Source organism: Mytilus californianus, unplaced genomic scaffold (genome assembly GCF_021869535.1).
Source record: "Mytilus californianus isolate M0D057914Y unplaced genomic scaffold, xbMytCali1.0.p SCAF_2, whole genome shotgun sequence".
NCBI lineage: Eukaryota > Metazoa > Mollusca > Bivalvia > Mytilida > Mytilidae > Mytilus > Mytilus californianus.
Window position 1 is genome coordinate 32642157 of NW_026262668.1, and position 21714 is coordinate 32663870.

General features: G+C 32.8%; 1 protein-coding gene across 7 annotated transcripts in view; it reads right to left on the reverse strand.

The window, feature by feature from the left end:
• The window catches only part of LOC127729715 (histone-lysine N-methyltransferase 2C-like), a 102331-nt gene that overhangs the window by 73543 nt on the left and 7074 nt on the right, over positions 1-21714 (reverse strand). For 6 of the 7 annotated variants that reach the window (XM_052237571.1, XM_052237572.1, XM_052237575.1 and 3 more), the window contains exons 3-16: positions 19016-19724; positions 17968-18134; positions 17242-17275; positions 13830-14048; positions 13351-13478; positions 12524-12633; positions 8753-8915; positions 4729-4906; positions 3930-4044; positions 3160-3350; positions 2753-2858; positions 1670-1766; positions 882-997; positions 179-292 (exon numbers count right to left, since the gene is read on the reverse strand). In XM_052237571.1, the coding sequence (XP_052093531.1) occupies positions 179-292; positions 882-997; positions 1670-1766; positions 2753-2858; positions 3160-3350; positions 3930-4044; positions 4729-4906; positions 8753-8915; positions 12524-12633; positions 13351-13478; positions 13830-14048; positions 17242-17275; positions 17968-18134; positions 19016-19724 (2447 nt within the window). The remainder of the gene's footprint in view (positions 1-178; positions 293-881; positions 998-1669; positions 1767-2752; positions 2859-3159; positions 3351-3929; positions 4045-4728; positions 4907-8752; positions 8916-12523; positions 12634-13350; positions 13479-13829; positions 14049-17241; positions 17276-17967; positions 18135-19015; positions 19725-21714) is intronic. The other variant, XM_052237573.1, reaches the window with a different exon arrangement.

A 21714-nucleotide genomic window follows, 5' to 3' on the forward strand; every position in this document is an offset into this window, starting at 1 on the left:
CATCATTAAAGTTAATGTTAAAAGATGATACTTTATGAGTGCATGATTATACAAATAGAAGTTTATTGTGACATGCTTTACTAGATCATTTTGTACATGTCTTCATGTAACTGGTACCACCAGTTTAAATTTACATTACACGATTCTTAATCAGTATTGCGTTTCCTATATAACTTACCCTTGTTTTTCCTACAGCTAATTTCTTCCTGCTCATAACACTTAGTTTTCCCCCTTTTCCACCAGTACTATGTTCTGGGTGGGGATAACTTGACTGTCCTAGCTGCTGTGCTCCCTGTGAAAAAATATCAAATCTAAACATCTTGATTGATATATTGCTATGTCTGAATACTAATACTTGTACATGTATATATTAAAATTATTTTTCATATTGGTGGGAAAGAAACTTAGGTCATGGTCATGTGAGATCTGTGCAAATAAAATTCACATATCTTTAACATTTTTCTTAATATTAACCAACTAAATAACAAAATTTCTATAAAAATTTTATGTTAGAAAGGGCTTTACAACCCTGCAGGGAAATGGAATATCCTCCTTACCAGCACATATGAATGTCAAAAAGTTGTAATGAACTGGAATCTATATGAAAATTTTATAAAGCACTAATGAAAAGCATATGATAAGAAATGGATAGAATTTAAGAGGAAAACTGGTCAAGTTTCCCTATTTTCTTAAAACCTTTTTGAGATTAAAAGAGACACCTGTTGACTTATATAGAGTCTGGAGATTTGAACATGTAACTCAATGTCATTGGTATTTTGTATACTCAGGAGCTAGCCTCCAACATCTTCTTGTTTTCCAAAAATGATGAAGATGTCCTTGATGAAGATCATTTGTTTTTTAAAAGTTAGATCCTTTCATACCTTTTCTATAACACTGATGTCAATATCCATACTGCAAACAGAGTCCTCGTTTAGGAAAAAGTTACTGTCTAACTGAGAAGAGTTGTCTCCTATTGAAGAAATGTCATAATCTGGATCTGTGTGAGAAAAAAAATTACATCACTTATTAACTGTGAACGGCAAATATGTGGAAAAACTCAACAAAACAAAAAACTCAAAAAAAAAACAACTAATGTACATAAATAAGTCCATTTGTTTTCTCATTTGAATTGTTCAATATTTTGTCATGTCTGGCCTTTTGCAGCTTACTTGGAATGGGTTTTGCTCATTGTTGAAGGCCGCATGGTGACCTATAGTTGCTTACATCTCCCTCATTTGGTCTCTGGTGGATAGCTATCTTACATTATTGTTGAGGATGTTAAAGGGATATATTTTAGCAACAAGGTTGCAACTCTTTATTTCATCTTTTGATGCCAAAAGGTTGTTACTCTTTGTGTTTAGTACAAATAGGAAGAAATACACCACATGAATATAAAAATTTATGTGATGTTTACCATTTTAAAACAAGTTTATTGTTTCACATTCTGTCATGCACATGCCTCACTGTGGCTTTAAGATGGAAAACAGCTCTATTCCTTTGCTTTTGTTTATCAAGTGTAAGTAGCAATTTTGTGTGATGAATAAACACACTATATCCTTCTTTTCCATTGCAGGAACCCCATTTTACCCCCTCATTGGTTAATATCAGAAAAATGGTGATTCGTTACTAACATCATTATTCAGTTTTATCATGTCACTGAAATTTGTACCTTTCATAATAAAATCATCACTAGGAACTTTCATAAATTCATCATTGCTCTCTTCAGGTGGTCCTGGGAAAGAATAGGATGGTAGATCTATGTCCATCTATCAAGTACAAATATAATACATTAAATATAAAAAAAAGAAACAGAAAAAAACATCTTGAAACAACAAAGTTATCAACAAGTTACTATACAATATATCAAGCTCTACTTAAACAAAGCCTAAAACCAATTGTAAACTAATTTACCACAAAGATCTTCCTTGAATTCTTTAAAAACCAAAAATCAATTAATGATACAACCTAAGATAACCTTGGTAAAAGTTAACATTTACATTGTATATTTAATTCTAGTTGTTGCTTGTTTCATTCAGAAAAGTTTTGTATCTATGCCAATGATCACAAATACTGTATCCTTTGAGGCCAAACTTCTCCATAAGCACTACAAGGGGCAAAATACGAGTTGCTTCAATATTATTATGGTAATATATAGGTCTTGGTAGTAGGAGTAGTTATGAGGAGAGGGCTACATAAGTTAAACACCAAAGATTATGAAACTAATTGTTTGACATGTTATTTTTGTGCCCTTTTGAGCTCTTTTGAACCCCAAAACACATATCAAAGGACTTTTTGGAACCTAATAAAAACAAAATTTTTGAGTGAAGATCACAGATATATATAACCACTAGACCTACCTGTATAGTTAACTTTGTCACATGGGAATATGAACTGAAAGTCGGAGAAAATTTAGAAGGAAATCCCATGTTTTGCTATGAACAAAACTGAAAATTATTCTGTTCATAAAATAGATAAAGAGGTTCAAATTGGTACAAGCTTTTCTGATAGGGGAAGTATGGATATAGGTAACTTACTCTCATAGTCTCATTGTAGAAATGGAAAAAGCTGTTGTAAGGAAATGTCACAGATGAGAAAAGGTTATTCATGCAAAAATATTGATGCATAAACCAATTGACAACAGGCTAAAAGACACTGACCTTATCAGCTTTCAGTTCTATAAGTTGGGAGGGCTAAAATTTAAATAAAAACCTATCATTTGATATGTAAGTAAATCAGTGATTTAAGTATTTACCTCAGGTCCATTTTTACAGGTTATACAAACATATTCTGGTTGCTGCTCTCTTAACACAGGATCCATATACAACTCTATGTTTTCATCACATCCTCTGTGCACATGTCTACAAAACATATTCATAATGAAAGTTGGATTTCTGACAGAAAAAGTGCTTCTCCATTTCCTCATGTCTTATTACAAAGGATAGTAATTCTAAACTACACATCTAAAACTCTCACGTTGAAATACAAAACATGAAATATGGAAACAAACCTGTCCATTTTTTTTCCCCGTCCAATGTAAAACTTTAGAAGCTTTATATTGAAAAAAAATCCCTAATTGTAGAAATGGTTAGTCCAAGTTTTGCTGTAAGAGACCCTGAAAATTGATCAATATATACAATAGCTTGATAAATACACACTTACTTTTTGCAGGAAGTACATAGTAACATAGCATTACTGGTGAACTGTCTGTAAGCCTTTCTACAGACAGGACAAAACAGTCCCTTGTTTCTTTGTTGGTAACAGCTATCACAAACAGAATAGTTATGGTGCCAACGGGAACTTGGACCACTTCCTGGAGTACGTGACTCACAGTCTGTACATACACGACAGTTCTAGAAAAAAATAACATTTCATAATTGTACTACATCTAAAAGTCAATTTTAATTCCTTGTAAATTGCAAGAAAAAATTGAAAAAGGCTATGAGGTAGATGTATATGAGACAACTTTCCAAAGATTAACATAAAAGTAACCATATATCTTTCTCTTTTTCAGGATATTATATTGTTCTGCATGTTGACAGTTGTTGAAATGGTTTTAGTGAGGAGCCTGTAACCCAGTGCATGTCACTGATTGCCGTCTGACTTAATTATTTTCAACATAAAATCATTGATTTTTCTTTTGAATTGTTTCACATTTTCCAGCTTACAATACGGTATGTTTTTTTTCATTGTTGAAGGCTTACCGTGACCTGTATTTAATTATATCCTCATCCTTTGGTCTCTGGTAGATAAATGGTTCATTAGCAATCATATGAAAGTATGAGAAATTATTAGTTTTTCTTTTAACTGGTAATTCATTGCAAACAACCTAATAATAACAAATAAAATACAGGTTACATTGTAATAACCATAGAAAACACAGGTTATTCACATGTAAATGGCTTTCGAATTATTTTAAAACAAAAACTTACTTTACATTTCCATCCATTTTTAGGGATAGTTGTCATTACTGGTTTGAGGCAGTATGTATGGTAGCCTTTATCACAGGTGTCACAAACCAACATTTTATTGTCATCTCCAGCTTTTCTGAAAAAGAAAAGAAGAAAAATAAATTATAGATAAATTTTACAAAAACATGTATGAAAACTTTGTAAAAAATGTATAAAGTAATTGAAACATATAAATGTATGTTTTATAGATATTCTTTTGACGAGAAGTAGTTATGCTACTATGGAATATTCCTAAACCGAGTTTTTCGATCGTATATAAGAATTGAACTCAGATTTGACATCTAACCTATGTCACTGAAGATGAGATTAACCTACTTAAATAAGGAAATTATTTCACTCTACTAGAAGTATCCATAAACTTAATAATAAGATAAATGCCACTTTTTATCTTAAATCTGATTTTCAATTAAAATTTAAAAGCCAGACTAAGAAAAATATGGCTCATATTGCCAGTTTCTCCAAGGTTATGACAAAATTAAATTTTATCTTATATAAAGGTCCCCGAACATAAGGTCCAGGCCATAAATATCTTTGCTATTATTTACACTGAAGTTAAAATTGCCAATTGGGAAAGTAATTCCCATTTCATCTCCAATTTTTTATTGCAAGTGAGACAAAACAAGCCTAGTATGGGAAAGAGCACTATCAACATTTTAATAAAATCTTCAACCTGTAAAATAGCAGCATCATACTTTTCTCTAATAATTGTTACGGATACAAAAGATACTATGTTTCAGCTAGTTGACAAGAAATACTATACCTGCACTTTTGACAGACTTTACAATCAGGACACTGCCAACCCGCTCTAACCTCTGGGGTCAAAGACACAACAGGATTCAGACAATTACTATGGTAGTGGTGTCCACAACTTGTACAAAAAAGCTGTTCTAATACATTTCCAACTGTGTCACAAATAACGCATAATGCTTCCTCTGCAGCTGTAAAACAAACAGAATAAAGTGTGAAATAAGGACAAGCATGATACATTCATAGCTTGGTCAGATGTAAAATTTAAATTTCTTTTCAAAAGAGAATACATAATTGTGCTTGAAAGTGTAACATGTTGTTTAACTAAGTAATATATCAATAAAATGCTTCGCTGGGCGCAGCTTGATACGACCGCAGAGGTCGAACCCTGAACAGTTGGGGCAAGTATGGACATAACATTCAAGCTTGATACAGCTCTGAATTTGGGTTGTGATTAAATATTTGACACAGCATAGGTTTCTGACACAGAAAGAATGTGGTCTAAGAACTTCAATTTTTTTAATTTACCTATTATGGTCCAATGTCCAAAATCAAAATACACGGTTAGATTCAGCATATCAAAGAACCCCATATATTCAATTTTTGTTGAAATCAAACAAAGTTTAATTTTGGACCCCAACTTGGACAAACTTGAAAACTGGTCCCATAATCAAAAATCTAAACACATGTTTAGATTCAGCATATCAAAGTACCCGAAGAATTCAATTTTTGTTAAAATCAAACTAAGTTTAATTTTGGACCCTTTGGACCTTAATGTAGACAAATTTAAAAAACGGGACACTAAATTAAAAATCTAAAAACACAGTTAGATTTGGCATATCAAAGAACCCCAATAATTCAATTTTTGATGAAATCAAACAAAGTTTAATTTTGGACCCTTTTGACCTCAATATGAACCAATTTGATAGCGGGCCCACAAATAAAAAATCTAAATACATGGTAAGATTCAGCATATCAAAGAACCCCATATATTCAATTTTTGTTGAAATCAAACAAAGTTTAATTTTGGACCCCAATTTGGACCATCTTGAAAACTGGGCCAAAAATCTAAAATCTAAATACATGTTTAGATTCAGCATATCAAAGAACCCCATATATTCAATTTTTGTTGAAATCAAACAAAGTTTAATTTTGGACCCCAACTTGGACCAACTTGAAAACTGGTCCCATAATCAAAAATCTAAACACATGTTTAGATTCAGCATATCAAAGAACCCCAAAAATTCAATTTTTGTTAAAATCAAACTAAGTTTAATTTTGGACCCTTTGGACCTTAATGTAGACCAATTTAAAAAAACAGGACCCAAAATTAAAAATCTAAATACACGGTTAGATTTGGCATATCAAAGAACCCCAATAATTCAATTTTTTATGTAATCAAACAAAGTTTAATTTTGGACCCTTTTGACCTCAATATGAACCAATTTGAAAGCGGGCCCACAAATAAAAAATCTAAATACATGGTAAGATTCAGCATATCAAAGAACCCCATATATTCAATTTTTGTTGAAATCAAACAAAGTTTAATTTTGGACCCCAATTTGGACCAACTTGAAAACTGGGCCAAAAATCTAAAATCTAAATACATGTTTAGATTCAGCATATCAAAGAACCCCATATATTCAATTTTTGTTGAAATCAAACAAAGTTTAATTTTGGACCCCAACTTGGGACCAACTTGAAAACTGGGCCCATAATCAAAAATCTAAACACATGTTTAGATTCAGCATATCAAAGAACCCTAAGAATTCAATTTTTGTTAAAATCAAACTAAGTTTAATTTTGGACCCTTTGGACCTTAATGTAGACAAATTTAAAAAACGGGACCCAAAATTAAAAATCTAAATACACGGTTAGATTCGGCATATCAAACAACCCCAATAATTCAATTTTTGATGAAATCAAACAAAGTTTAATTTTGGACCCTTTGGACCTCAATGTGGACCAATTTAAAAACGGGGCCCAAAATCCAAAAACTTAATACACGGTTAGATTCAGCATATTAAAGAACCCCAAGAATTCAAGAATAAAACCCCATTGAAATTGATCAAGAAATAAGCAATTTATACGAAGTATCTTCTTTTGCACAATACTGTGCAATTGAATATTTCTTGCTATTGCGCAATACTGTACAATTGACAATTTCTTGCTATTGCGCAATATTGTGCTATTGGATATTTCTTGCTATTGCGCAATACTGTTAAATTGAAGATTTCTTGCTATTGCGCAATACTGTGCAATTGAAGATTTCTTGCTATTGTGCAATACTGTGCAATTGAAAATTTCTTGCTATTGCACAATACTTATTATATAATAATTTACACATCCTGTTTGGTGTGTATCTCCTACCATATCATTATTATTTGCTTTTAAATATAAATCAGAAATAACCAACTTAAAATGGAAAATTTTAAAAGAAAAAAAAAAGGAAAAAAAGAAAAAAAAAAAAAAAAAAAATCCCCCCCCCCCAATTTTTTGAACCCCCTTATGATTCATCACCCCCAAACTCAATCCCAGCCTTCCCTTTGTGGTATGGTACCTTGCAGTACAATTTCAGAGAGATCCATACACTTGAACACAAGTTATTGTCTGGAAACTAGAAAAATGCTTATTTTTGGCCCCTTTTTGGCCCCCAATTCCTAAACGTTTCGGGCAATTACCCCCAAACTCAATTCCAGCTTTCCCTTTGTGATATGGAACCTTGTAGTACAATTTCAGAAATATCCAAACACTTACACACAAGTTATTGTCATGAAACTAGAAAAATGCTTGTTTTTTGCCCCTTTTTTGGCCCCTAATTCCTAAAATTTTGAGGCAATTACCCCCAAAATCAATTACAGCCTTCCCTTTGTGATATGGAACCTTGTGGTACAATGTCAGAGAGATCCATACACTTACACACAAGTTATTGTCTGAAAGTTACAAAAATGCTTATTTTTGGCCCCTTTTTGGCCCCTAATTCCTTAACTGTTGGTACCATAACCCCAAAATCAATCCCAACCTTCCTTTTGTGGTATTGAACCTTATGGTGAAATTTCATGGAGATCCATTCACTTAAACTAAAGTTAGAGTGCGAAAACCAATGTGTCTTCGGACGACGCCGGACGACGACGACGACGACGACAACGACGACGACGACGACGACGACGACGACGCCAACGTCATACCAATATACGACCAAAAAATTTTTAATTTTTGCGGTCGTATAAAAATGTACCCTTATATTGTTAAAAGAAAATATCTTCAGTAATATTTGTAAATAAACAGGTCAAAATTTTTGTGAGTAATCAAGAACTCCACAGAAAAAACAAGAAGTTGAAAGGAATCTGGATTCACCTGGAATTTTATCTTACTATTGACATATGTTCTTGTAAGATTAGCTTGACAGCTGAAAGGGCAATCAACAAGAGTATTCAAGGCAAACACAAGGAACTGTTTAAGACTGAATGCCAGATGGATAGTAGAAAAATTGCTTAAAGTATGTTGTAAATAAATAACAACATTAAGTTTAGCTTTGAAATAAAATGATTCGCTGAGCGCAGCCTGATACGACCGCAGAAGTCAAACCCTGAACAGTTGGGGCAAATTTGGATATAATATTCAAGCTTGATACTGTCTGAATTTTGATTGTGATCAAATTTTTGACATAATATAGGTTTCTGACACAAAATAAATGTGGTAAAAGATCTTACAAATCTATTGCGCAATACTGTTCAATTGAAGATTACTTCTTGAAACTTTTACAAAATTTGAAATTTGAAAATTTTTGAAAAAAATATGAATTCCTTAAAAAAATTGGGACCATCATCCCCAAAATCAATCCCAACTTTCCTTTTGTGGTATTGAACCTTCTTAAAAAATTTCATAGAGATCCATTAACTTAAACTAAAGTTATTGTCTGGAAACCAATATGTCTTCAGACGACGACACAGACGACGTAGACGATACAGACGACGTCGACATCATACCATTATACAATCCCAAAAATATTTTTGCGGTCGTATAAAAATACCCACCTATGGCATGAGCCTGATCTGTATGATCTGGACAAAGCAATGTCAAAGTTTTGATATCCTGAAAGCATCCCCTTGCAGCTGCACAAGGATAATGATACATATTATCACACTTCTGAATACGACATTTGATAGTTGATCCAAATCTATGGCAGTAATTACATTTCTGAAAAAGAAGTGAGATAAAGCATATTTAGTAGAGATAAGCACATTTTACAGGATTTCTGACACTTTTTATCAATACTTATTTCCAGATTTGCTGCATTATAAACATTATCCATAAATGTTCAGCAATTAATCATTTAAAGTTACAGTAATAAATATGATTTTTGGAATATATTTATGTTTGGAGTTTCAATAGAGTATACAAAGGGATTCAAGAAACTCTCAACAAATAGTACAAATAAAAAATTTATTTGAAGAAGACATAAGTGTTACATTGATTGATTGGTTGGTTGTTACTTGTTTAATGTCCAGTGGCAATTATTTCATGCATTTTCAGGACGAGAGTTTTGAAACTTTTATTTATATACATGTAATAAAACAAAAGATACTCATTCCTATTGTCACTAGATTAGTTTATGGTCAGAAATAACATCAATTGGTTCAAATAATATTGAGTAGTGTTCAATTGTGAGTGAAGTAGACACATTGTGTTTTTGATAATATCTAGGGTTAGATGTGCACAATCTGGATAATACTTTAAGAATTTTGTGATTTGAAGAAGTTGCAGTGATTAAATGATAAATGTCATAAAAATACTGTTCTCTGGAATAATGTTCTTTATGATCACCTGAAAATAACTGGAGTGTAGATATGTATTCTGTTTTGGCAAGAAGCAATACTGAAGGACAAGGTTGTAAAAAAAGACTGGTGCTACTTAGTAATAAAGGGAATCCAAACTATGGGAGTTCTTTTCAACTAATAATACCAAGTTTACTGTAATATGCATTTATTGTCAACATGGAAATGTTGTAGGTGGTTGCCCAACTTTTGAACTGAATAATTGGATGTTTCAGGATAATTGAAAAATTCCATCACAGTACTTTGTCTTTTTATGGCAAATACTGACAATTAACATGACTAATACAAATAAACTGTGGAAGTAGAAAAAATCAAAGCACCAAGGGCGCTATAGGCAGTTAATTAAAAAATCCCAAGGCAAGTGTGGCAGAAGCTTAAGTTAAGATGAATATTGTGGAAGAATTGGTTTAATCATTATCTCAGCTATTTCAATTTAAAAAAATGTTTGTACCTTAATGTTTCCGCTATCCAATCCTACCATTTTCAAAAGTTATTTCTAATTTATCTTAAATATGTTTCCTTTAAAATGAGCCTTAAATGAAAATTTTTATAGGCCCAGAAATAACTCAAAAAATAATTAAAGTAAATTCAACCTAGACTTATTTATCTTGCATCAATTAAATTTTATAATAAACAAGAAATAATTGTAACAGGATACTGTTACGAAGTCTCCCAAACAAAGCTCCTATAATTCGTCATTCCCATGGTCGCCTGACATTGGGCCGAGTCCAATACAAATTGATTTGGTCAAGTAAAGTGATATGCATATGTGACGCCTAGGAGATTGACCCTGTATGTCATTCAAACATTCTTGAGTTGACGAACAGGAATATATATGGTTTAGGGGTGGGGATCTCGACAGTTTTCAAGTTCTCAAAAGGTGAGGGTTGATCCCCAGGGGACTCTCCCTATATTTTATTTTATTTGTTTTAATGTCCCATACAAGAATTTATATGGTGTAGGGGTGGGGATCTCAACCGTTTTTACAAGTTCTCAAACAGGAGGGATGGGGTGACCCCCCTGGGGCTCCCCTATATTTAATTTGATTTGTTTTATTGTTCCATACAAGAATATGTATGGTTTAGGGATGGGGATTTCGACCGTTAACAAGTTCTCAAACAGGAGGGGTGAGGGTTGATCCCCAGGGGACTCTCCCTATATTTTATTTTATTTGTTTTAATGTCCCATACAAGAATTTATATGGTGTAGGGGTGGGGATCTCAACCGTTTTTACAAGTTCTCAAACAGGAGGGATGGGGTGACCCCCCAGGGGCTCCCCTATATTTCATTTTATTTGTTTTATTGTACCATACAAGAATATGTATGGTTTAGGGGTGGGGATCTCGACCATTAAAAAGTTCTCAAACAGGAGGGGGTGGGGTTGATCCCCTGTGGACTCCTCCTATATTTCATTTTATTTGTTTTATTGTACCATATAAGACTATGTATGGTTTAGGGGTGGGGATCTCAACTGTTAACAAGTTCTTAACAGAAGGGGATGGGGTTGACCCCAAGGGACTCTCCCTATATTTCATTTGATTTGTTATATTGTCCCATACATGAATATATATGGTTTAGGGGTGGGGATCTCGACCATTTACAAGTTCTCAAACAGAAGGGGTGGGGGTGACACCTGGGACTCCCCCAAATTATTTTCATTTGATTTGTTTTATTGTCCCATACAAGTATATATATGGTTTAGGGGTGGGGATCGCGACCGTTTACAAGATAAAAACACATTTTCAAATTGAAGGGGGTGGGATGACCCCCAGGGACTCACCCTATATTTTATTTGATTTGTTCTATTGTCCTGTTATCATTACTGAAGATCGTGTGTGTCTATCACTTACTGTTTTTAAGTAATAGTCATTTTAAAATTGAAAAAAATAAAATCCCATAGGGTTCTATAGTAAACCCCTCCCTTATTTAGGCCCCTCAAAATACCCATAAATAGACCTCAATGCACAAACGAAAGATTGATAACTCCGCTAGACATGTAAGTCTAACATTTTATGAAACCCTAAGTAAATCTGACAAGCGGTCCGAGTTGTCTTCTAAGACGATCAGAGTGGACTCGGTCCGACTTGTCTCGGGACGAGTTGTCCACATTTCTTCAAACATCCCATCAACGTCGATTTTCGGATCTTTTTCCTTCATAAAAACAACATTAATAAAAACAACAACTGCCAAGGTCAGTGATAAATTGGATAATATAATAAAAGAATTGAATTTAAATGTGCATACATTTAATTGAAATAAATAAAATAATCACAATCTTCTTAAACGAAAAGAACATCATTATTAACAAAACTTACTTTAAAACATCAGAATACTTACCTTACGTTTTGTGCAAGTTAAAATTACCGCCAACTTAGACTACTACATATAACTTTATTTCCTCTATCATAGAGATTTGGTGTACATGAACAATATTCCTGCGCCTTTGGCCATTTGGGAAATGTAAACGACTTGTAATTAGAGATTTTCGGCGATGGAATATTTCATACAATTGTTCTTTGACATCTTAGCCAAAAGCACATGGGATGATAAACTACGTACGGATTTCTATTGAGCACTACTTCCTATGTGCAACTTCAAAAGTTTTGGGTAGTTCGACGATCATTTAAGGTTTTTCTGGTCATATTTTTTGTATTCCAGAATTGAAAGTATGAAAAAAGTGCCCAATTAGTTATTAATAACATATTAGCCAGCTAGATAATAACAATAGCACTTTTTACACCATTTAGTGGGAAGAACACAAATCTAGGGTGGTAGCATAAGGCAGCTTAACTGCCTAAAAAACTATTTTCTTCTGACAACTATGTATGAAAATGCAGTGTTTAATTTACAACTTAATTAAATTTATTAACCCACAATTTTTGAGAGAAAAAAATAAACCCAAGTAACCAGGTAAGTATTTCTTTGTAATATTTTGTTCTCTGTAACACACGATACAATAATGTGGTTTACCTGTGATATTCCACCAAAAACAGCTTTGTCAACATATAACAAAAGTAAATTACAGGACTGGACCACACCCTCAGACCAAGCAGCACAACAGTGATGGGCCCAAACATGTCCTAAAAATATCAAAAAAAATGTTATATATTTTATAAATACTAATCTTTTATAGAATGCCAACTTATTCTTTTTCTTTATGTTCATTAGGGAACAGAAATAAAAAAACTTCCAGCAAGTCTTGGAAGGATTTTTAAAGCCATCAATTTGTTATTACAGTTACAAACAAGATTGCTACACAGTAAGAAACTGTCATCAAAGCTGTATAAATGAGGAATTGCATACACTGTTGTATAAATGAGGAACTGTATACACCACTGTATAAATTAGGAATTGTATGCACTACTGTATATATGAGGAATTGTATACACTGCTGTATAAATGAGGAACTGTATACACTACTGTATAAATGAGGAATTGTATACACTACTGTATAAATGAGGAATTGTATACACCACTGTATAAATGAGGAATTGTATACACCACTGTATAAATGAGGAATTGTATACACCACTGTATAAATGAGGAATTGTATACACTACTGTATAAATGAGGAACTGTATACACTGCTGTATAAATGAGGAACTGTATACACTGCTGTATAAATGAGGAACTGTATACACTGCTGTATAAATGAGGAATTGTATACACTGCTGTATAAATGAGGAATTGTATACACTGCTGTATAAATGAGGAATTGTATACACTGCTGTATAACTGAGGAATTGTATACACCACTGTATAAATGAGGAATTGTATACAATATATGATATACAAACCTGAAAGTTCAAATAGCTGACTAGTATCAAAATCTTCTGTAAAACCAACATAAGATAATTCATTTCCAACAAAACAGGAATCATCATCCCAATTATGTGGATATCTTCTAGGAGATTTACTTCTTTCCCTGTAATAAATTCATAGGTTTTCATTATTTCCACAAATTTCTTACATTTTTACAATTAACCAACAATTATCAATAAAAAAATATCGGGACTCTAATGATCTATATGAAGAAAACCTTTTCTGTTAAAAGAATGTTATATTTACATAAAGCCAACAATTATTTGCCTTTGTTCAAAGGTGGCATTTATCAAATGAAACAGTCTATAATTAATTTGTATGCATTCTATTAAAAATATCTTTACTTTACATAAGACGACTTTGTTGAAAAAAAAGGCTTATAAAGAGGATAGTAGCTGAAAATTCTAAAAAAATATCAATTCATACTAAGAATTAAATTAATTTCTAAACATACTTTATTCCTTTAACAGGACCTCTGTTTCTTCTCCATGTCAAAGGCTTTGGACCTTTTTCTCCATCTTTTTCTTCAGGTTCTGGACTAAATTTCTTTTCTAATTTCGACAATGTTTGCTTGGATGGATCAAAACCAGGTGTTGGCTCATATCGACAGATATCACCTTGTCCTAATAAACTTCTTTCAGCCAAATTGCATAAACTGCACATCCTTAAAGGACTGGAAATAAAAATTAAATCTTTCATAAACATATTTATCAAATTAACCATGGAAAAAAGCTGAGACAGAAAATGACCTCTTCACTGATGAGTCCTTTGTAGATGAAGCGCGCATCTGGCATACAAAATTTTTATCCTTGTATCCATGATGAGTTTATTTATTATGTGCACTGCTTTTTACATGCCATTTTAGAAATTATTCTTCATCAAAGGTGAACTTAAGCAATTATTTCCATCAGTTATTTTAATGTGTGTAGAAAGGAGTTTTCTGTCACATAAAAAACGGGTTAAAATGTTCAACAAAGGAGAACTTTTAAGACTTATTTCAGTCAGTTTGTTTTGTAGTGTGTTGTTATTTCTGACACATGAATGTAAAGGGGGGACAGCAAATGTGACAAGAAAGTATTTTTTTAATATTGCAAATAAAATTGTAACAATATTTATTTTTAGAAAACGTGCAAAAATTGACAAAAATTTAAAGGGCCAAACACTTTAGTCCAAATTTTTGGATCAAAGCCTGGAACTTTTTATATCAAAGCCAGAAACAATTTTATAACTACCATAATGAGAATGCGTTTTGCCGTAACTACTTTTTAATACATATTGGAAAAGCATCAATAATATGTGTCCATAGGACAACACTATCATATTTTCATGGCCAGTGAGCTTAAAAATCAGAGTCAAAACCTGAATTAAGCAAATATTTCATAAAGATGATTTCAATATTTATATTGGTACTTCTTTGACAAGCATACATGTCAGTCATCTAGAATTCCTATTTCCTATAATGTGACATGTGGAAAATTAAATATCACTTTCCTACAGTAACATGATTGTATTGAGAATCAGGTATATAACTTTGCAAATGTATATGCTCTAATTGTATGTGTACTACGTATAAAATTCATGGAAAACTACCATCTGGGCCCTTGTCTGCCTTTGTTAGTTTGTATGTTTTCCCCAGGAGTCATGTGCTGGTGGTTGATGTGGTCTGTTGTACAGTCCTGTATTTTTGGTGATTCCTGTTATCCTTTTTATGCATTTTTGAGAGCATTTTTAAAAGTGTACTTAATATTCCATTGTACAAAGTTGAACAGTCCTGTATTTTTGGTTATTCCTATTATCTATTATATTTTTCTTTGTTGAAATAGTTATTTGTTTTTATAGTGATTAAGATAATAACATAATGTTGACTGCTGTACCCCAATTTTTGACATATTTACCTATTATGTCTGTTTGTTTTGCTCACAAATTGTTGTCAATATAATGGAATTCTATATGACTGTCATACAAGTGAGAGATTTAGCTAGCTATAAAACTAGGTTTAATCCACCATTTTCTACATAAGGAAATGCATGTGCCAAGTAAGGAATATGACAGTTGTTTTTCATTTGTTTGATGTGTTTGAGCTTTTGATTTGCCATAAAGGACTTTTCGTTTTGAATTTTCCTTTGAAATTGGAAATTTCTGTTATTTTTATTCTTAATATATTGTTTGAGAGAATCACAGTGTATGCTATTGTATAAAGGTCTAAATCTTTACTTACTTCTGAAACCTTGTTAAGAGTAAAAATTAATAAAGTGTCCTTTTGAAACCTCTTTTCTTTAAATAGATACACATTTTGCATTAATCAAAGAGCTGATTGCTCTGAGGTGGAAGAAGATGCATAAAAGATAACTTGAATTACCATAAGAGCAGCCCAGCCAAACCAGTCTGCTTTGTCCCATTATTGCTTTTGACGTATTTTTTTCTTAAAAAAATAGTTAGAGTCATAACTCAACCAAAACTCACTATACTTAACATAAAAATCTGCAAATACTGTTGATTCAAATTAAGTTTTCTATAACTAGATTCCATACATTCGTCTCAGAAAGGTCAACTTGATGCAACGCAAATTCGCCAAGCAATTATAACATTAATTGATTTGGTTTCACTTAAAAGTTTTCTGTCAAAGGTAGATAGTTGATCTTAAAAAAAACTGGCTACCAAGATTTTATAAAACTTTGAATCGTAAGGGAATAAAGACAATCATTGGGGACATTTCGACAATGACCGACCGTGCATCGTTTGATGTGTAACACACCAGCAGATTCACGTGTGCGCTTGACTCTTTATTATCGCCATAACATACTAAAATATTCTAACTTTCTTATTAGAAAACACATGTTGTCTAAAACTGGAATATGACTTGATTGCATTAAAGATCTAAACATAGACAGAACAACCCAATCCGTGTATTTTTTCAATCTTCATTGATTTGAAGTCGTACTCTCCACGAAGATACTTGACTTTAACACAAGATGGATTGTAGGAATATATGCAATTCTGTTTATCAATATTTTGAAACTTTCGTACGCACAAATTGTCATTTAAATTTCCCATTTGTGCACATGCGCAGATATGTAACCAACATGGTTTAGATTAACCCGAATAATCCAGTTGTTTTATTCCGATAATTCCAATCATTAATCTACTAAAGACAATTATTACAACAATCAGAGAATTATTATCATGACCTATTAATGCTCCAAGACAAGCCATCAACTTTTAATTATTTTTTTCAAGTGTTTTCATGAATTAAAGAGAATTTATACCATATAAATATCTGAATAAGTTTATTAAAATTGAATACCCTTAATATTAATATTTTTTAATAAATGAAAGGACATATAAAACGTCATTCATAAAAGTAAGTAGAAGGAACTTAGGGCGAACGTACTCTATGGGCGAAAGAACTTAGGACGAACAGACCAAGGGCGAACATTTAAAAAGGGCGAACCGACCCGATACCAAATTCACGCATGCGTACTACAATAATCTACATTAAAAACATCCGGTTACAAGTAAACAAATAACGTTCATGTAAGATGAGATGAAATCTAATAATTTACATAAATAAAAGGGTATATATTTTTACATTAAAACATGAGAAACTATAACACTTACGATAGTGATTGTTTTTCAAGCCTAACTTATAAATTAAATGATGCAGATGCTTTAAAATCGGTGTCACGAAATGGCACGGAAGTTGTAATGAAATTGTAATACACAGAAAGGGATATGGCATACAACCTGGTAACGGTTCAATGATTTTACAGCCAGCAGTAAAGGCTCTCAGAAGACTTGGTCTTCTTCCACCAAAAAAATCCCTTAATTAACTCATTTCATACTTGACTTGTAAAGATACTACTTACATATCAACACCTTCCTCTAACTGATACATGCAATCTACAAGAAAACATTCAGATTTTGTATTGCAAATGTATTGTATATGAATAAAATACTCACATACTTAAACATGAAAAAAACATTATTTAAATATATATTGGTATTTTATATAAGATTACAGTGCTATAGGAATTCTATTTCCCATAATCAAACAAGTGGTAAATTAAATATCAGTTTCCTACAGTAACTTAGAGTTATGTATAATGTATGCCTTTAGCATACAGAAAGTAGAATTTAACACAATTTAGAAGTGGGTGGGAGTGACCCCAGGGGACTCTTTCCCATAAGAGGTACTAATTCTTATAATTCTAGAGCACAACACTTACAGCAGTTAGAAGCCTCTACCTATTAACTCATACAATATTGTCTATTTATATTCAAAAAGCTTACAGGGGCCTCTGTGGCTAGGGGTCTAATTAGCCAAACTACTGTATCACTAGACTGGCTGAGGTTGTGAGTTCGAATCCAGCATGTGCATTAGACTCCAATCTTAATTGACTAGTATTGTCAGTTTTCCTACCAAAGGTCTGTGGTTTGTTCCTGGTACTCTGCCCCCCCACCCCCCAACCAATAAAAACTGACCGCAACAAATTCGCATAATAGTGCTGAAAATGGTGTTTAACACCAACCAATCAATCAAAAACTTACTTTATCATTTATTTGAAGAAAAAAAAAACTATCATTTAACTTACTAGATTCTTCTTCTGACATACCAAAATTTTCCATATTGATTTCTGAAGATATTTCTCCTAGGGAGGACGACCCTTGACTACTGTTGTCAAGAACTTCCATCTGAGAAAAGTTGCTGCTAGGATGCTGAGACATGCTGTGTATTCCCTTGATACTACTTTTTATTTTGCTGTAAGATATGAATTTATTTCAGTACACTGTACAATTAGCTAACAGCAGTGTGTATTCATAGTCAATTGGGAATGTGAGAAATCTATTTCCCACATGAAGAGATATTTCTGGTATGAACAGAGTTCGATATGAATAAGTGATACAAAGTGTGTTAATTTGGTTGGCCTATCCTGCAATGTGTGATAAAATTGTGACATTTACATTAGCTATTTGTTACATCAATGATGACTTCAAAGGTCATAATGAACTATTCTGATCTAGACAACTTTGACCATGTGTGATCTTAGTTGCTTGTGGGTACAATTTATGAAAATATGACAGACAGATGTGAGTTGAATGTTGAATATGAGACAAGATGAGGGGTAACTGACAGTGAGACAGCAATGCAGACTAATGACTAAAAGTGTCTAATACAATTTTCAGTAATGACAATGTACACAATGTATATCACTACAGGCTTATTTCATCAAAGAAATGCCTCAAAGGTCTTTTGATCGAAAGTTTGAATTTAATTGATCCATGGGTTACCATTTCACAAAAAAATAAAACCTAAATGTTGAGCAACCCATTAAAAGCTAAAAAAACGTGTTTATTTTATTGACTAATGACAGAAGCTAAGTAAATTTCAAAGCAAAGTAGCGCCTATTTAAAGTCTGTATAGACGTATTTACACTTGTATGCAAATTTGTCCGCCATTACTTAAAATCACACAAGTTTCCATAAAATTTGACATCACAATTTTAAAAAAATTGACGTCATAATTAAAAAGTGATTGTTGCTTGACGTCAGAAGGTTATTCGAAGCAGATCTAAGGTCATTTGGAGACAAAATTCAGCTAAATACCAAAAGTGTAAATACGTTTATTAACTGCAAACTCACGTTTTCTTTTTAGGCAAAAACTCTATCCCATCTTTCCTTGGTCTACCTGGTCCACGTTTAATTGGCAGCTGCTGTTGTAAATGGACATTTATCTGTTGAGCTCCCTGTACAGGTAATATATCTCCTGGGCGTACAGGTAAAATATCATCAGGAGCAACAGCTAACAGAGATTCACTATAGCGTGACTCAGAAAATCTACTGAGCTGGTAAGTTTTGGAAACTTCCTGAGCTAAAGAGATATCTGTTCCAGATTCTGATATAAATGGACACGAGTCCTGTGGCGAGTGAGCTGATAAAAATGTCTCACTTTCAATATTTACTGATTCACCGGTGTCTGGATTACATGCTTCTGCTTCAATAACATCAGGGAAATCTGATTCTTCGATTCCCAGAACCTCCTGGTTACTACCGTAATCAAAATCTTCTGAGTTTGTTAAATCAGGTGGACCATTGCTATCAGTGATTTCTAAAGTATCAGTAACAGAAACAGTTTTAGGAAGATGGTCGATTTTATCCAAATCTGAATCTTCTGGATTTAGATCAGGTGGGTCACTGCAGTAAGCCTCATTTTCATCTTCAAAAGATGATGCAATCTGTGTGATATCAGGAGGGGCACCTGTTGAAGACTGACTGTTATCAGAATCTGTCACTGTTGCAGTTGTGTCTGCCAAATCAGCCTCTAAGGTCTTTAAGCCCTGGTCTCCTGGATCTACAATTTTTTGGGAAATAATCATTATGTAAAGAAGAAATGATCAAGCCAAATTTGTTTTTAACATTTTAAGCTATTTCTATAAACAGCTTTCTCGTAGCTAAAATATGCCCTCCCCATGAATCATTAATAGACAGTTTCATAAATAATTTAAAAAAATCCTTAATACTTGTATAATAAATGGAGAATGTGTCCATGGGACATGGATGATGCCCGCTTGTATATAACGTTATAAAGGGACATAACTCAAGAACAGTAAAAGTGATGGTACACATATTTGATCTGAGTTTTGCGGTAATAAGCACTGTGTATATGTTTCATAACATTTGGTTGAGGCAAACTTAAGTTAGAGAACTGAAACGGAAAATTCAGCAATTTTTCTATTAGTAAAGGGCATAACTCTTTAACGGTAAAAGTGCCGCCACAAAAATTCAAACATGATCTGTGTTGTGTGGCAATAAGCATTGTGAATAAGATTCATATAGATTGGTTGAGGCAAACTAAAGTTAGAGAACAGAAACGAAAAATTCAGCAATTTTACCATTTGTAAAGGGGCACAACTCTAGAATTGTAAAAGTGACGCCACCAAAATTCAAACTTGATCTGTGTTTTGTGGTAATAAGCATTGTGCATAAGATTCATAACGTTTGGTTGAGGCAAACTTAAGTTAGAGAACGGAAACAAAAAATAAAGCAATTTTACCATTTTTAAAGGTCACAACTCTAGAACGGTAAAAGTGACACCACCAAAATTCAGTCATGATCTGTGTTTTGTGGTAATAAGCATTGTGTATAAGATTCATAATGTTTGGTTGAGGCAAACTAAAGTTAGAGAACAGAAACGAAAAATTCAGCAATTTTACCATTTGTAAAGGGGCACAACTCTAGAATTGTAAAAGTGACGCCACCAAAATTCAAACTTGATCTGTGTTTTGTGGTAATAAGCATTGTGTATAAGATTCATAACATTTGGTTGAGGCAATCTTAAGGTATAGAACTGAAACGGAAAATTCAGCAATTTTTCTATTAGTAAAGGGCATAACTCTTTAATGGTAAAAGTGCCGCCACAAAAATTCAAACATGATCTGTGTTGTGTGGCAATAAGCATTGTGAATAAGATTCATATAGATTGGTTGAGGCAAACTAAAGTTAGAGAACAGAAACGAAAAATTCAGAAATTTTACCATTTGTAAAGGGGCACAACTCTAGAATTGTAAAAGTGACGCCACCAAAATTCAAACTTGATCTGTGTTTTATGGTAATAAGCATTGTGCATAAGATTCATAATGTTTGGTTGAGGCAAACTTAAGTTAGAGAACGGAAACGAAAAATTCAGCAATTTTACCATTTGTAAAGGTCACAACTCTAGAACGGTAAAAGTGACACCACCAAAATTCATTCATGATCTGTGTTTTGTGGTAATAAGCATTGTGTATAAGATTCATAATGTTTGGTTGAGGCAAACTAAAGAAAGAGAACAGAAACGAAAAATTCAGCAATTTTACCATTTGTAAAGGGGCACAACTCTAGAATTGAAAAAGTGACGCCACCAAAATTCAAACTTGATCTGTGTTTTATGGTAATAAGCATTGTGTATAAGATTCATAACATTTTGCTGAGGCAATCTTAAGTTAGAGAACTGAAACGGAAAATTCAGCAATTTTTCTATTAGTAAAGGGCATAACTCTTTAATGGTAAAAGTGCCGCCACCAAAAATCAATCAAGATCTGTGCTGTGCGGTAATAAGCATTGTGTATAAAATTCATATCGATTGGTTGAGGCAAACTAAAGTTAGAGAACAGAAACGAAAAATTCAGCAATTTTACCATTAGTAATTATAAAGGGGCACAACTCTAGAATTGTAAAAGTGACGCCACCAAAATTCAAACTTGATCTGAGTTTTGTGGTAATATGCATTGTGTATAAGATTCATAATGTTTGGTTGAGGCAAACTAAAGTTAGAGAACAGAAACCAATTTTTGGACGTACGG